Below are 16,183 nucleotides of genomic sequence, written 5' to 3'. Positions count from 1 at the left end.
AGCATCTCACTGTAGTAGACTCTCCCATCCCATCGGAGCCAGTCCCACCGGCTTCCTGGGGCTTGTTCCTCCTCCACACTCTTTGCTTTCAGAACAAAGGTTTTCTCTCTTTCCAGGTCTTAGGGCCCCGTGACCGGCTTTCCTGTGTCACCACCGCAGGCGGGCCACCAAACTCCAGGAGGAGGACCCTGAGGACTCAGATGAAGAAGGGGCTCTGAGGCAGCAAGGTGAGCGGCGGGAAGAGCCAGAACTGCCCTCCTGACTCGGACCTGGTTTAGGTCAGACTACATCTCAGGAGTTAAGCAGTGAACAGGGTTTGCCTGTCCAGAAAACAAGCAAGATGCACAACAGTGTATCATACAGTGAGGGGCTAGTCCCGTAAACTTTCACATGTGCAACAGAATCATCTATATTTATAGATGCATTAATAAGCAGTAAGTGTATAAGAACACACAAGTGAACAAGAAGTAACTAATTCAGAAGAGTTGTCATTGCAAGACAGGGAGGTAGATCTGACCAGTGAGGAGTGTCCCAACACCTGGCTGCACTATTGCCTTCATGGAGACAGATGGGGAACAGTATTAACCATGGTGACTACAGGAGCTGGGGGAGGGGGGAGGTGGCCAGGGTCAGGAGGGGTTGATCACTGTATCATTTCCTGCTGTAGGCAGTGGTGCCATTCTGTTCAGTATCATGAGTGTTGGGTTGGTGGGGTTGGTCCACTTTCATGGGTCTGGGATTGAAACACAGCTGAAGTCAAGATGTGATCTTTAACTTGACTGGGATTCCCTTTCTGAGGTCAGCACACTATGGATGCTGACCAGAGTCTAATGATTAAGGAAGGGTGTGGGTGGCCAGTATGTGCCCAGGGGGGAGGATACCAGAGAAGGGAGGTGAGGTGGTCGTGGTGCCCTCAGCCGGGACAAGGCCAGTGTGAATGAAGACAACAGGATGGAGAAAGGGTTATGTTGAAGACATGGAGTTTCTGTACACTTATTTTTATTACATTTTTGTTACGACAGGCCAATATATTTTTTAATAAGTGTAATAGATGCTTTATGAACCTAGGAGGAAGCGTAGACAACACTTTGTCTATTTCTTTTTTAACATTCTACTGAAATTAGTGGATGGCCCCAATAGAAGCCCGGGCCTTAATGAACATCAGAAAACATTTTCCAGTCATCCTGGGATTGTTCTTGGACTACTCTCATTCAGACTTCTGTGTCCCTAATAAGAATCTCCAGATTTTGGAAACATTTACCAACCAAAACACTGATTTCTCATCATCTTTCAATGAAACCTTCCTGGGTGGCCTTCAGAAGGAACAGAGTAAACACCACAAGTTGAATGTTTCCCAAATCCTGTTGACAAGAAAATTTTCCTTGTGGATAGAAATGCAGGTAAGAGTAGGAAAATGCAGAAAGTATCCTAGGAACTACCGCCTTCCTTTCCTAGTCTCTTCAATACATTGTCAGATGCTATCATCCTTTTCTAAAGATTTTATTTCGATTTTTTAGAGAGAGGGGAAAGGTGGGAGAGAGGGAGAGAAACATGAATAGTTTCCCTCTCGCATGCCCCCAACTATAGGACCTGGTCCACACCCCAGGCATGTGCCCTGACCAGGAATGGAACTGGTGACCTTTCAGTCTGCAGGCCAGCACTCAATCCACTGAGCCACACCAGCCAGGGCTCATCATCATCTTAATAGTTAACAACTGCAGCAACAATAGTAACTACCATTTCTTTCATTCTCACACTGTTTCATACTAAGAATTCTATGTGAATAAACTCAAACATTACAACAACCTGATGAGATACGTACTATAACTCACCATTTATGATGAGGGAAGTGAGCTTTCAGAGATATAGAAACGTTTGACTATATGTCTAAGATCTCAGTATCAGTGGTAGTGCAATCTAACCCATAGTTCTTTCTCTAAACCACTTACAAACTCATTAAAACTTTCATAGTTTTACCCTGGCCACCATGACTCAGTTGGGTGTCATCCTGCAAAGCAAAAGATTACCAGTTTGATTCCTGATCAGGGCACATGCCTGGGTTGTGGGCCAAGTTCCTGGTTGGGGCATTTGCAAGAGGCAAGTGACCGATGTTTCTCTCCCTCTCTTCCTCCCTTCCTCTCTCACGAAAATAAACAAAATCTTTTTTAAAACTTAGAAAAATAAACGTTCATAGTTTCTAAAGTTTGCATTGTCTTATCCATGTCATTACATCATTCACCTGACTGATGGTTTCAACCAAACTTCTTCTCTGCTATTCTGAAGTGAGAGATGCACTAAGACCCTCTGACTAAGGAAAGCGTACAATGTGCAGGCAGTTGGTACAGTGGATGGTCCCAGATGAAGAAGAATGTAAAATGCCCAGGATCACAGCCTCCCACTCTAGTCAAAAAGTATCTCCCACCCCTGAGGAGCTTCAGGTTTGATGACTGAGAAACAACAAATAATAAAATGACTTAAGGACTTCATATAGGTTACACACTCTTCAACAGAAACTCATCTATCTGGAACTGATTTCAAATGCCATTTCTTGTAAGGTGAAGTAATGGCTTCTTTCTCTGAGTTCCAAGGAGGCTGCTCTAATCCTGTTTAGAATCATTTGTTCAGCCCACCTACTTCTGAGTGGTGAGCTCTTTGAGAGGCTGGTCCATCCCTGAGTCTACTCAGAGGTCAGGGCCCCTGAGGGCCCCTGAATGTTTGCTGAATGAATGATTTCACAGTTACAAATTACACTAGAAGATGATCAATGCATGCTGAAGGTAATTTCTGTGAGATTTGAAATATGGAGAGAGCTGAGGGGTAAATTGATATCAGGACTGGAATCTCACATTCATACTGTATTACACAATTCACAGAATACTTTAGTGAGCATTATTTAATTGCACATTCACTATAACATTGAAAATTAGCATGTTATAGATCATGAAACTGAAGACAACCAGCTACTAATACAGCCTTATTCAAACAGAATTGGTGGGATCCAGCTAATCTAAGGACCTTTCTAAGGTTTTGCAGATTTTATCAAAATTTTATTTATTGTCTAGATATGTTTCTGCCAACTATTTCTTTACTCTCTTCCCTTCACTCTCAATATTATAGAGACAGTTGAAAGAAAAGAGCCATAAGGCATGGGTTCTAATCTTGGATTCATTACCCACATTGACCCTATCCCCTCTAATACTCATACTCCCTAGGTATTTCCAAGGGTTGAAGTTTTAAAGACATGCATGTAGAATGTATCATAAGCCTTAAAAAATTAAATATGTTATCTTTTAATATGTGACTCTTACACTGAAGGCAACATCCAGGTACCATTAAGCAATGAATATAGTTTGAAGGAATTGTCAGGAAAATCAAATTTGATGACTGCAAGTGACTCAGCATGCCCAGAAACCAGTGTCCCCTCCTGGAGAAGCATGTGCCTTTGGAAAGCACACTAGACAAAAATTAGGTAAGAGAAAGTAATTTGGAAACTTTAGTTCCTCTAAGTCCTATAGACGGGCTGATAAGTATGACCTAGGTATGTGCGGTGGAATTTGGATGGGCCTAGATTTAAGTGAGGCCAAGCTGAGACTGAACTTAGCAATGGAGCTTTGGGCAAATCCTATAAACTCTCTGAGCTCCTGAATGCTAATGTGTAAAGTGAAGATAAGGGAACATCGCTCATATATTGTTTGAAAACATTAAATTGAATTTAAAACAAGTGACACAGGCAAGTTGTCCAATAAATCCATCTGTGATAACAGCAACCACACTTTATTGGTGCTGGGTGCCCAGGCCTTTCCTCAATGCCTAACACATAATGTGCACTCCATAAATATGTAATGAATGATTGAAGATTGGCAAGTTAAACCTGGTAATGGGAAGATCTAGAAACTAAAATTGAATCAGTCATCTGTAGTTAGTTTTAGTCTTCTGAACCAACAGTTAATGGAGTAAAATACCAGAGTATGCAAGAGGACAGGTAATCATTTGATGGGAGGAGATTGTGTTATCTGACAAAATGGGAACTAACACTGCAGACCCCACCAACCTTGCTCACCTGCCCTTCTCCAACTTAGAACTCAGGAGAAAGGAGATGAACATGAAGATGTACAGCCCACAAGAAAGAAAGGACTGTGTGTACCAAGAGGTCAATGATCCCCAGGATGATGACTACCTTTGTAAGTGACCCTCACTGAGAAGCATGTTATGATACAATAATTTCATCTAGTCCTTTGGTCCCCAAATCATTCCCTTCCTCTAGTGACCTGGAGTACAGGATTGAGTCTCAATGATGTGACTGCAGGACTCCCTCTGAAGCTCTTTGTGTCCAGGAACATGTGCTAACCCTTCCCTAACCCCACCCCTGTTGCTCTCGCTTCCAGATTGTGAGAAGTGTCAGAACTTCTTCATCGACAGCTGTGCTGTGCATGGGCCCCCTACATTTGTAAGGGACAGTGCAGTGGACAAGGGGCATCCCTACCGCTCAGCCCTCACCCTGCCCCCTGGGTTGAGAATTGGGCCCTCGGGCATCCCTGAGGCTGGGCTTGGAGTGTGGAATGAGGCAGCTGACTTGCCAGTGGGTCTGCACTTTGGCCCTTATGAAGGACACATCACAGAAGATGGAGAGGCAGCCAAGAGCAGATACTCCTGGCTGGTGAGAACTCTTTACCTCTTCCACTGTCCTCTGCCTTCCCACATTCCTTCTGAGGCTTGGAGGGACCTCACCTACATGCTAGACATAGAGGGGGCAATATGGTTAGCTCTGTGTACTGACTGGACTTTACATGAACACAGAGCTCCTATTTAAGGATCAGAAGGTAAGCAGGAACAAAGTGGTGCAGACACAAAGGACTGGCTCCTCCCTTGTGGGGCTCCTGCTCTGATTGGACAGGTAGACTCAGATGTGTAGATGATGGGTAAGAAAATTATTATGTGGTCACAACTGGCAGTTGAGTCCCCATGTAGGCAGAAAGAGCTTTGATGACTGTACAGTAAAATAATTCTTCTATTACCTCCCAACTAAAAAAATAAAAGGTCTTAAACTTCTTTTCTGAAACACAGATCACCAAAGGGAGAAACTGCTATGAGTATGTGGATGGAAAGGACAAATCCTGGGCCAACTGGATGAGGTGAGGTCAATAAGTCTCTGGGTGCCAGAGGGGACTCTCATCCCCCACAAGCCCATATATCTTTCCCTCTCATCATGCCTGTCAGTGATCTCCCTTCATCCTTTTTTTCTCTTTTTCTCCATACAGTGTTCTTTCATTTCAGGGCACATATAGGGAAAAAGTATAGCATGCGTCCTCAAAATATAAAGCCCTCTACTAGACACAACTTGGGCACTGGAAAAGACCTTGAAGAGCCTAGATTCACCAGGGACACTGGATTACACTTTAATTTACCAAATAAGCATTGATTAAGCACTTACTATATTCCAGTTTAGGTGAAGGACTACATTACTTACACAGATCACACAACCCATGTCCTTATGAAGGACTTCTTGCAGACAGAAAAAAAATAATTGCTTTTAGAAGCATTTAACTATAATTTCCAAGAAGTGCACAGTGTCAAGATAGCACAAACCAAGGATGGCCTAAACCTGTGAGGGCAGCAAACCATCCCTGCCTCACTTCTAACTAGAGCTGGGCTCTGAGGCCTGCAGAGGAATGGTCATGGGCTCCTTTCCTGAGAGGCTGTGTTTTATCAGGGTTACCTGAATGTGGATCAACCACTACTGTTCTGTTTTATTTTACTAAGACAAAAAGACCTCTAATTTTTCTATACTAAACTTGGGCAGGCAAGTGAATGGTACTCCAAATAACGTGTAGGGGGGTTGAAGAAAGGCCTCTCAAGAGAAAACTGATGTGGGCTGAGTACTGAATAATTAGTGAGCTAATTTAGAAGCAGAGCCCTAGATCAAGCACCAGGTTCTGTGGTATGAAACAACTTGATTTAGAGCTTGGAGAAGCCAGAGATCACTGGATATTATGACCAGTCAGGGTGGAGGTTAAGTCTAGAACTGGGTTTTAGAAAATGGTGTTAGGCAGGATGAGCACTGCAAGCAGCACTTGGAGGTAGGAATTCACATGACATGATGACGGACGCTCAGACAGTGAATAAAAGGTTCCCTTGGAGCATGAGGGGCAGTGGGCAATGCCAGAGCCTGAGGGGCCTTGAGAATCAGTGAGGAGCTGGACATGGATGTAACTGGTACTGGGAACTCATCACTGTGGTTTTCTTTCCCTTCCTCTGCCTCAATCCCAGGTATGTGAACTATGCTCGGGATGATGAAGAGCAGAACCTGGTGGCCTTTCAATACCACGGGCAGATTTTCTACCGAACCTGCCGGGTCATCAGGCCGGGCTGTGAGCTGCTGGTCTGGTGTGGGGACGAGTATGGCCAGGAGCTGGGCAGCAAGTGGGGCAGCAAGTGGAAGAGAGAGCTCACGTCTGGGAGAGGTGGGCACCACTGTTCTTCAAAACAGCAAGAAAAGAGAGAATTCTCCATAGAAATATTCATGATCCAACTCCTAAGTAGAGTAAAATCCACTCTAAAGTCAGTAAACTTTCACATCAGATGCTTCAGAAATTCACAATTCATTCATATGCCTTTGACTCTTAGGCAAAATTTTTATAGTTTTTTATTTTGAAAATATTTCATGCCCAAAATATACAACCACTTTTAGTGCTGTGAGGCTGAGAGGCAAAAAAAAGTTTTCAAGCACTAACCAGCTGTCTCACCAAGGCAGTTTTTCTAACATTTTTATAGCTGTTTCTTCTTACCTTTCCTCCATAGATCTAAATAAAATGTTTTTTATAGGCATTCATTATATTTTAAAGATTTTTCCCTGGCTGGTGTGGCTCAATGGATTGAGTGACAGCCTGCAAACCAAAGGGTCACCAATCCCCAGTCAAGGCACATGCCTGGGTTTCAGGCCAGGTCTCCAGTAGGGGGCATGTGAGAGGCAACCACACATTGATGTTTCCCTCTCCCTCTCGTCTCTCTTGTCTGAAAATAAATAAATCAAGTCTTTTATATTTTATTCATTTTTACAGAGAGTGGAAAGGAGGGAGAAAAAATCACTGTGCAAGGGAAACATTAATCAGTTGTGTCTGGCACACCCCCAACTGTCCCACAACCTTGGCATGTGACCTGACTGGGAATCGAACTTGTAACCTTTCAGTTTGTGGGACAACACCCAACCCACCGAGGCACACCATTCAGGCAGGACACATTCATTCATTATTTCAGTGAATTATCATGAGAGATCCTACTCTGGCACACAGGGTCCCGGGACCTGGAAATACAAATTAACATGAGGATCAGAATCACTGCTTTTGAGGAGCTGACGGGTGTAGGAGGGAAACCCAGACACACGTGCTTGCATGTGCATAACACTGCACAGCAGTTAGTGCTTTGGAGAAAACTAATCCAGGGCAAGTGCCTAGGGATCAGAGTGAGGGCAAGTGTGGTCGTCCAGGAAGGGCTCTCTAGGGAGACAACATTTACAAAAATACCTGTGGGCAAGGGATCCCAGGCAACGGAGCAGCTAGTGCAGGGAAGAAAAGAGGTGGGGCGTTGAACTGGTTGAGGGTCACTCAGGTCTCATCTCAGCACAGAGGGTAAGACCGGAGATCACATGTGCTCAGCAGCCTGGAAATGCAGAGCCAATGATCCGAGTTGAGACACTGGGGACTTTCCTGAGTGCAAGTGTGCAGTCGTCAGCTGTGAGTGGTGTGTTCTCTGTTCTGATCATGCTTTGTTAATTTTTAGAAAATAAACCCCAGTGGGGAATCGCCTCAGAGATTACTTCATCTTCAAGTGAGAGAACATGGTGGATTGGCCAGAGAGCAACAGGGGTCAGGCGTGTAAGAAGTGTGGTTGTGGAAAAATTTTGAAACGGGACTTCTCAGTGTATTTGAAATGGACTAACACTGAATGACATGAAGCATAAATATTTGGTGAGAGGCTTGAGGAAGGACATTTTTTTTTAATAATTTAGTAGAATTTTTTTATTTTTATTTATTTTTTTAAGATTTTTATTTATTTATTTTTAGGGAGAGTAGGGAGGGGGGGAGAGAGAGACAGACAGACAGACAAGACAGACATCAATGTGCGGTTGCTGGGGGTTATGGCCTGCAACCCAGGAATGTACCCTGGCTGGGAATCGAACCTGAGACACTTTGGTTCCCAGCCCGTGCTCAATCCACTGAGCTATGCCAGCCAGGGCTGAGGAAGGACATTTTTTTAAAGACTTTATTTATTTTTAGAGGGGAAGAGGGAGAAGGAGGGAAACATCCCTGTGTAGTTTCCTCTCACACTACCCCCTACTGGGGACCTGGCCTGTGCCCTGACTGAGAATCATATTGGACTCCTTGCCTTGCGGACTGACACTCAATCCACTGAGCCACACGGGCAAGAGCAGGAAAGACATTTTATTTTACTGTTTTGGAAAACAGAGAAGCAGTTCCTAGTCAAGGCCTGTGGTTTTCCTCTTTCACGTGACTTAGAAAATACCTATAGAAGGAAAAGGTCATTGCAGTTCCATCCATACAGGGAGTAAGATGGCCTCCGATGTTCCTCGAAAATCCCCGGTCTGGGCAGTATTAGAAAAGACCCTTGGTGTGGGCTTCTTGCATTTCTGAAGAAGATGCACTGCATAAAAATACAAAGGAAAATAGACTGCAAGTGGACACGTTGTGGGAGACAGAGATTGTGTTGTCGCCACAGTAAGAAGGATGCATGGGGCAGGTCTTACCAGGAGACAAGTTGTGTGGCCCAGGAATTCTTGTCAACATCTGCCCTGACCAAACCTTTCTCTTTCAGCGGAACCAAAGCCAGAGGTACACCCATGTCCCTCCTGCTCTCTGGCCTTCTCCACTCAGAAGTTCCTCAGCCAACATGTGAAACTCAGTCATCCCCCTCAGATTCTCCCGGGAACATCTGCAAGAAAACACCTCCAAGCAGAGGAGCCCTGTCCAGAGGATCAGAATCAGCAGCAGCAACATACTCGTACACACAGCTGGAATGATAAAGCTGAAGGTCAAGAGGTCAAAGAAAGGTCCAAACCTTTGCTTAAAAGGATCAGTCACAGGACATTCTCAAGACCCTTTTTCCAACCTTCCAAAGAACAAATGACAAGCTCTAGTGAGCATGAGAGAATGATGGAGGAAGAGCCCCGCAGAGGCCAGAAACAGAGTCCAGAAGACACAGGCAAGTTATTTGTGAAAATAGGAATGTCAAAAATTGAAACAATCCAGCACAGAGGGTGTTGCCAAGGCTTCAGTGATGGGTCACATCTCATCAGAGACCAGGGGACACACTCTGGAGAGAAGCCCTATGTTTGCAGGGAGTGTGGGAGAGGCTTTACCTGGAAGTCACATCTCATCATACACCAGAGGACACACTCAGGGGAAAAGCCCTATGTTTGCAGGCAGTGTGGGGGAGGCTTTACACAGAAGTCAAATCTTATCACACACCAGAGGACACACTCAGGGGAGAAGCCCTATATTTGCAGGGAGTGTGGGCGAGGCTTTACACAGAAGTCAGCTCTCATCACACACCAGAGGGGACACTCTGGGGAGAAGCCCTATGTTTGCAGGAAGTGCAGGCAAAGCTTTACAGACAAGTCAGGTCTCACCAGACACCAGAGGACACACTCTGGGGAAAAGCCTTATGTTTGCAGGCAGTGTGGTCAAGGCTTCACACGGAATTCATATCTCATCACACACCAGAGGACACACTCTGGGGAGAAGCCCTTTGTTTGCAGGGAGTGCGGGCAAGGCTTTACATGGAAGTCAAATCTCATCACACACCAGAGGACACACTCTGGGGAGAAGCCCTATGTTTGCAGGGAGTGTGGGAGAGGCTTTACATGCAAGTCCAGTCTCATCAGACACCAGAGGACACACTCTGGGGAGAAGCCCTATGTTTGCAGGGAGTGTGGGCGAGGCTTTACATGCAAGTCAAATCTCATCACACACCAGAGGACACACTCAGGGGAGAAGCCCTATGTTTGCAGGCAGTGTGGAGGAGGCTTTACACAGAAGTCAAGTCTCATCACACACCAGAGGACACACTCAGGGGAGAAACCCTATGTTTGCAGGGAATGTGAGCGAGGCTTTACACAAAAGTCACATCTCATGAGACACCAGAGGACACACTGGGTAGAAGCCCTATGTTTGCAGGTGAAGTGAATGAATCATTATCATTAAATCACATGTCAATAGCCCTAACAAGTCTCTGGAATTTTACATTCCCCAAGATTGTAATTAGTACAGAAGTAACTGGTGAAACAAACCGTGCAGTTTGATGACAAGAGATGAGATGAACAAACAGTTCCATGAGTAATATGGGGATATTAGCACCAATCTCTTTCATGGTTTTTTGATGTCCGTTTCTAAAAAGTTTTGTCTCCATAAAAATATGAAGCCCACATCCCTCATTCTGCCATCACTGAAAGCAGAGAGTTCGGGAAAAGCCACAAAGAACTCATCCTGTCAGCCACAGAAGTTCAATCCCTACAAATGGGGAAGTCTGGAGTCAGTCTACTTTGGTTACTGCCCAGAGAGAGGTATTTGAGACAGACTCACCTGAGAAGGGAATTCCCCAGACTAGGGAAGTGGGTCCTTTTCTCTTACTAAGCTCCCTACCCTCCTCCCTTGGCTTCTCTTGGCTCTTCTAGTTGCCTACAACCTCTGGAGCCTCAGAGCTGAATGGCAGGGAGGGATGTATGCTTGTGCACGGACGTGAGCCTGGCTCAGTCTGAGCACCTGGTCTTCCTCACTCCTTGCTGCCCCTTCAGGGTCAGCATTTCCTCGTGCACAGCACATAGATTCCACATCAGTCTCTGGAGAGTTTCTCCTGTGACAGATGCACCCAGTCTGCATATGGCATTCATGAAGCCCGCAACACAGGAGCTTCTGTAATGCACTTTCCCTGTACCTGGGTCCCACAGGGCTTCATACACCACTGATACCATCTTGAAATTAGTACTTACTGTATCTTTAAACTTTTGTTTGTGAGATCAAGCCTGATGGGATACTGGGCATGCACAATGTTGGTTATTCCTGGCCACCCATTCCCAGATAATGTCCACAGTGACCCAGGAGGACAAAATTCCAGTGGGCCCAATGGTGGGAGTCCAGTGTGACTCAAGATGAGAACAGGGTAAACATGTGCATCTGCATGAGCATAAGGAAGGGTGCTAACAGCTACCAAAGTTGCACTTTTCTTAGAACCCCAGCTGAATTCAATACAGAGAAATAGCAATTAGTGAGGACCCCATCATACCCTCTCCTGCATAAGGGACACGACCTAAGCATGACCCACCCTGTTCATCCTGGAGTGGGTTCACCAAAGGGGGTCACCTACCCCCATGACCTGGAACAATGACCTTTCTGTCCTCCCAGTGCCAGGTTTGTGAAGAAGAGTGTCTACATAAACTATGTGGATTTCTTTTTTTTTTTAATATATTTTATTGATTATGCTATTACAGTTGTCCCATTTCCCCCCTTCTCTCCCCTCCACCCTGTACCCCCCTCCCACCTACATTTCCCCCTTTAGTTCATGTCCATGTGTCATACTTATGAGTTCTTTCATTTCTACATTTCCCGTACTATTCTTGCCCTCCCCCTATCTATTTTCAACCTACATTCTATGCTACTTATTCTCTATACCTTTTCCCCCTCTCTCCTCCTCCCACCCCCCTGCTGCTAACCCTCCATGTGATCTCCATTTCTGTGGTTCTGTTCCTGTTCTAATTGTTTACTTAGTTTCTTTTGGTTTTGCTTTAGGTGTGGTTGTTGATATTTGTGAGTTTGCTGTCCTTTTACTATACATGTCTTTTCTTTATCTTCTTTTCTTAGATAAGTCCCTTTAACATTTCATAAAATAAGGGCTTGGTGATGATGAACTCCTTGAACTTGACCTTATCTGAGAAGCACTTTATCTGCCCTTCCATTCTAAATAAGAGCTTTGCTGGATAGAGCAATCTGGGATGTAGGTCCTTGTCTTTCATGACTTGGAATATTTCTTTCCAGCCCCTTCTTGCCTGTAAGGTCTCTTTGGAGAAATCAGCTGACAGTCTGATGGGAACTCCTTTGTAGGTGACTGTCCCCTTACCTCTTGCTGCTTCTAGGATTCTCTCCTTCGTTTTTACCTTGGCTAATGTAATGATGATGTGCCTTGGTGTGTTTCTTCTTGGGTCCAACTTCTTTGGGGCTCTCTGAGCTTCTTGGATTTCTTGGAAGACTGTTCCCTTTGCCAGATTGGGGAAGTTCTCCTTTATTATTTGTTCAAATACGTGCTCAATCTGTTGCTTTTCCCCTTCCGATTCTGGTACCCCTATAATTCGGATATTGGAACGTTTAAAGGTGTCTTGGATGCTCTTAATCTTTTCCTCAATTTTTTGAATTCTTATTTCATCATGCTTTCCTGCTTGGTTGATTCTATCTTCCTTCTGGTCCACTGTATTGTTTTGAGACTCATATTCCTTCCTTTCACTATTGGCTCTCCTCCGCGTGTCTTCCTGCATCTGTTTTATGGTAATCTGCATTCTTTCATCTAAATTTCGTCCAAAATCCACCAGTTCCGTGAGCTTTCTGATCACCAGTGTTTTGAACTGCGCATCTGATAGATTGGCTAATTCTTGGTCGTTCAAAAGGATGAGTCCTGGGGGACTGATCTGCTCTGTTGAAAACATGGGGTTTTTTTCCCCCCTGTCTCTCCTTTTTTTTTTTTTTTTTTTTTTTCGGTTTGGTTGCTCTTGTTACGGTGGGGGGCGGAGCCTTAGGTGCTCACCAGGGCTGGGCACCCCAGTCGCTAGATTGTGACGGTTTATGTGGGGGCGGGGCGGGAGTGGGAGCGGGGCGGGAGAAAACAATGGCGGTAGTTCCGTTCCCCTGGACTCAGACCCTTGTCTGGGCTTCCGGGCCGCGAGTTCTGCCCTGGTCCACAATCGCTGCCCCTCTGGGTCTGCCAGCCGCAGCTTGCGTACTCAGGGATCACCGCTGCCTTCTTACGCGCCCGATGGCTTTTGCGCCGATTTCGCGCCAAACCTTCCCCCGATCTCCGCGCACTGCCAACCCAAGCCAGCCCCGCGCCCACCGGCTCGTCTTCTCCTACCAGTCTGGATGAACGCGTCTACTTCAACTTCTTGGCTGCCCGACTTCCATTCAGATAAATCCTCTGCCGGATCTGGGTGTTATTCTGATAGTAAATTATTGTTGTAAATTATTGGTTTTCTAATCTTGGTTGTACGAGGAGGTACAGTGCGTCCACCTATTCCTCCATCTTGTCGGAAGTCAACTATGTGGATTTCAATAATAAATACCCACTATTATTTCCTTTTATGCTTTTTAAAGGAGGTGTATTTCTTGGGGGGGGTTTTTTTTGCTTTTGGGGGGGTTTTTTGCCAATGTCTCTTCAAAGGTGGAGGCAAGCAGTGACATCAAGTGGTTGTTCTGGGTATGTTCCTTTTTATTTGGGACTTTGATATTTACGTGAATTAACTTAAACAGTGTACTGTTTTCCCCTCCCCATCTGTTAGAGGATATACTTTTTAGTTCCTGCATGCCCCATTCTCCAGAAATGCTTAAAAATGACAAAAAAAAAACACCAATAAATAAAATTTGACCCTGACAATGGATCTTTTGACTACTATCCAATATAAGCACCTTTGTTTAGTTGTTTCTGGAACCAGGTGGTTTCAGTGAAGTGAGAGAAAGCCTGAACTAACCTCTGCATGCAGAAACTGTGATAATGTGGGTGAAACTGTCAGTGGTTCTAAACCAATATGACTCATACACTAGAGAGCACTATGAATTTGACTCAAGTGAGAATACGTTGGGCTGATGCCAAGAAAATTCAGTGAGTTGATGATGAAGGTCAATGCTCCTTTCATAACCATCCATAGGGAGCTAAAACTTAGGTATCCACAAAGTAACAACACTAACCACCCCCACCCCCGGCCCCTCCAGATTTTATAGGAGAGAAATGAAGAGGTGACTCTCAGGATTTTTACCTTATAATAGCATTCATCAAAGATTTCCTTTCAACAGTGCCCTCACAGTATGTTTACACTATGACTAAGTTTATAAAAATTTGAAATACATGGTTTAAAGAAGAACAATTGCTGAAGAGAGTAAGACACACCCAAATTGCAAGTTTTCTTTCCCTTCTCTGTTTCTCTCCCACCACCACAGCCCAGAAAGAACACCATAAACTCAATATTCTGTGGCTTTCAGCATGGGCCATGGGAGAGGGGCAGAGTCCTGGTGTAATGCTGGCAGAGGGGCTGGTATTGAATACAGTGGGAAGGGGAATTCACAGATTGCCACATGATGCTCACCACCCCCAACACCAGGACAGACCCTGGAGGGCTCCCAGAAGGCTTAGTGATTCAAGAGTAAAAAGGTCTGTTCCCTCTCCCTCCCCTTCAGCAACAAACCACACTCTTAGTGTAGCCACCAGCCTCCAAGGTACCCCCCAAATGCACATGCCCTTGTACAGTCCCTTCACATAACTGAGCTGATCTGTTATGAAAATGGTGTGTGGCTCTCAAAGCTAAGTGAGAAAGAGACTTGTTTCAGCCTTGCTTGCAGAGTTCACACAATCTCAGACCACCTTGTATAGGGAGCTGGGTGTTTACACACACACCCCACTTGCCCACCTGGCATTGGCTGACAACCACCATCCTTGTTTTGAAGTGAAGGCTCCAAGAAGTGACTGCAGCCTGACACCTGCTGGATGCTGAGTCTCTTGCCCTTGCCCAGGAGCTGGTTGTTTAATGGAGAGGATGGTCCTTCTAGGTGCCTCAGGGGCTCCTCAACTGCTCTCGGGGTTGCACTGGGTGGATGAGCCCAACCTGCCTCTGATCCCCATAGTGGAACACCGCGTGTCTGTCTGCAGAGCATGCCCATGTGTGTTGCGCATGGGTCACTGGCCAGCAGTGATCACGGAACGCTATGGATGGCTCGACAAAAAACACGCAAGAAAAAACACATGCACAGAGACAAACTAGTTTCTGTGGGGAAGTAGGGACGAAATGGCCACCCCCCCTAGTGGGGAGCTACCGATTTACCCGTCCATACCTGCTTTTATTGGGCTCATTTTGCATAATAATTCAGGTAAAGTACAGTACTCATTAGGGGGAAGTAAGGAACTATAGAAAACAAGGAACTCTGCCGGTCTATTTGGAGTCGGGTCAAAGAGCTGTAAGACTTTGAGGAACAAACTAACTTCCTCCTTGGACCCCTCTCATTCAACTGAAAGCATTCCAAACAAAGAAGGTTTCACAGTAATTTACATATTCTTTCTTAGGCCTGATCACCCAGGGAATCCGCCCTTTTCAGCACAGAGCTGCACCACCCTGTCATTGTTTCAGGCTTAGGTGGAGCAAGGGAACTAAGGCAACCAAGAGATAAGGAGATTTTCTCCCAGACTATGAGAACTCAGGCTATGTCAAAGCCAAGGAGTGAGAGTCCATCACCCCCTTTTGCTGCAGCCCCCCAAGTCCTTCTTTTGGGGGGGCTCCCAAAGTGATCATGCCTGTCTTAAGTTGTTCCCCCCTTGGGGAATCTTACCCGTCTTTGGCTAACCGACCAAGCTTTTTGGGGTTCAGTTATGAATAAAGCAGCAGAAGCAGCATTCCTGCCAGGGAGATAAGCTTTTGTCTCCTTGCTGGCTTACGGTTCCAAGGGCGTTCCCTTAGCCTTAGCCTAGGCGGGGGTTTCAGCTTCTGATACCAGTCGGTGGTTCCCAACACATGTGGAGATGGTTCCAGGTGATGAGTTAAATTCTGCAGTGACAGCTGGACTCACACTCACTGACAGCAACAGCCACCCTCCTGTCTCCAGCCTGACCATGTCCAGCAGGGGCCAGCACACGTCCCATGAACTGTGTTCACTGGTGGCTTGTGTGTCACTTTGTTGAGCCTCAGTGTTGCCTGGGCCTGTTGTCCTCAGCCAGGTGGCTCATGAGAACCCTCTGGGCCTCACTGGGACACACCAACTGACTCTCTGTCCCAGGGTAGGGGCAGCCATCTCTGGACTGGGCAGTGACTCAAATGGGGAGACAAGTGAAGCAGGCAGAGTCCATGACACAATCCGGATGTGGCTGCTCTGGGGTCAGGGGAGGGGCTCTGACTCTAAACCACAAATTCCATCACAGTGGCCTCAGG

At 45.7% G+C, this 16,183-nt stretch overlaps 1 protein-coding gene and 4 long non-coding RNA genes across 6 annotated transcripts; 3 read left to right on the top strand and 2 right to left on the bottom strand.

Annotated features, from left to right (window-relative positions):
• Positions 1 to 1,187: 1,187 nt before the first annotated feature.
• Positions 1,188 to 4,102, bottom strand: LOC118501426. Its single transcript, XR_004904081.1, has 3 exons — positions 3,981 to 4,102; positions 2,635 to 2,636; positions 1,188 to 1,304 (listed from the first exon to the last, which is right to left on the bottom strand). It is a non-coding gene; the product is annotated as an uncharacterized LOC118501426 (long non-coding RNA).
• LOC118501430 lies at positions 2,091 to 11,453 on the top strand. Its single transcript, XR_004904085.1, has 3 exons — positions 2,091 to 2,101; positions 10,287 to 10,292; positions 10,859 to 11,453. It is a non-coding gene; the product is annotated as an uncharacterized LOC118501430 (long non-coding RNA).
• On the top strand, positions 2,642 to 3,015 carry LOC118501428. The gene is made up of 2 exons (XR_004904083.1): positions 2,642 to 2,777; positions 2,874 to 3,015. It is a non-coding gene; the product is annotated as an uncharacterized LOC118501428 (long non-coding RNA).
• Positions 3,599 to 7,916, top strand: LOC114500789 (histone-lysine N-methyltransferase PRDM9-like). 2 transcript variants are annotated; one of them, XM_036029945.1, is made up of 5 exons: positions 3,599 to 4,181; positions 4,386 to 4,657; positions 5,065 to 5,132; positions 6,268 to 6,461; positions 7,777 to 7,916. In XM_036029945.1, exons 1-5 carry the CDS (start codon positions 4,022 to 4,024, stop codon positions 7,899 to 7,901), a joined length of 819 nt encoding a protein of 272 aa, XP_035885838.1. In that variant the 5' UTR covers positions 3,599 to 4,021; the 3' UTR covers positions 7,902 to 7,916. The 2 variants fall into 2 exon arrangements, with proteins under 2 accessions (XP_035885838.1, XP_035885839.1); XM_036029946.1 differs by lacking the exon at positions 7,777 to 7,916 and adding an exon at positions 6,843 to 6,892 and having other exon boundaries at positions 3,601 to 4,181.
• On the bottom strand, positions 9,297 to 9,710 carry LOC118501429. Its single transcript, XR_004904084.1, has 2 exons — positions 9,626 to 9,710; positions 9,297 to 9,373 (listed from the first exon to the last, which is right to left on the bottom strand). It is a non-coding gene; the product is annotated as an uncharacterized LOC118501429 (long non-coding RNA).
• Positions 11,454 to 16,183: the final 4,730 nt, after the last annotated feature.

The sequence above is a fragment of the Phyllostomus discolor genome, chromosome 6 (genome assembly GCF_004126475.2).
Source record: "Phyllostomus discolor isolate MPI-MPIP mPhyDis1 chromosome 6, mPhyDis1.pri.v3, whole genome shotgun sequence".
In the NCBI taxonomy this organism is placed as follows: domain Eukaryota; kingdom Metazoa; phylum Chordata; class Mammalia; order Chiroptera; family Phyllostomidae; genus Phyllostomus; species Phyllostomus discolor.
This window is presented reverse-complemented; position numbering and strand designations above follow the sequence as displayed.

What these genes read in the sequence shown, in the direction of transcription:
- LOC114500789 (XM_036029945.1), top strand. Translation starts at nt 4,022, where the DNA reads ATGGGAACTAACACTGCAGACCCCACCAACCTTGCTCACCTGCCCTTC. An exon ending in CCAGGATGATGACTACCTTT is followed by an intron (nt 4,182 to 4,385) that starts GTAAGTGACCCT and finishes TCTCGCTTCCAG; the next exon opens with ATTGTGAGAAGTGTCAGAAC. An exon ending in TCCTGGGCCAACTGGATGAG is followed by an intron (nt 5,133 to 6,267) that starts GTGAGGTCAATA and finishes CCTCAATCCCAG; the next exon opens with GTATGTGAACTATGCTCGGG.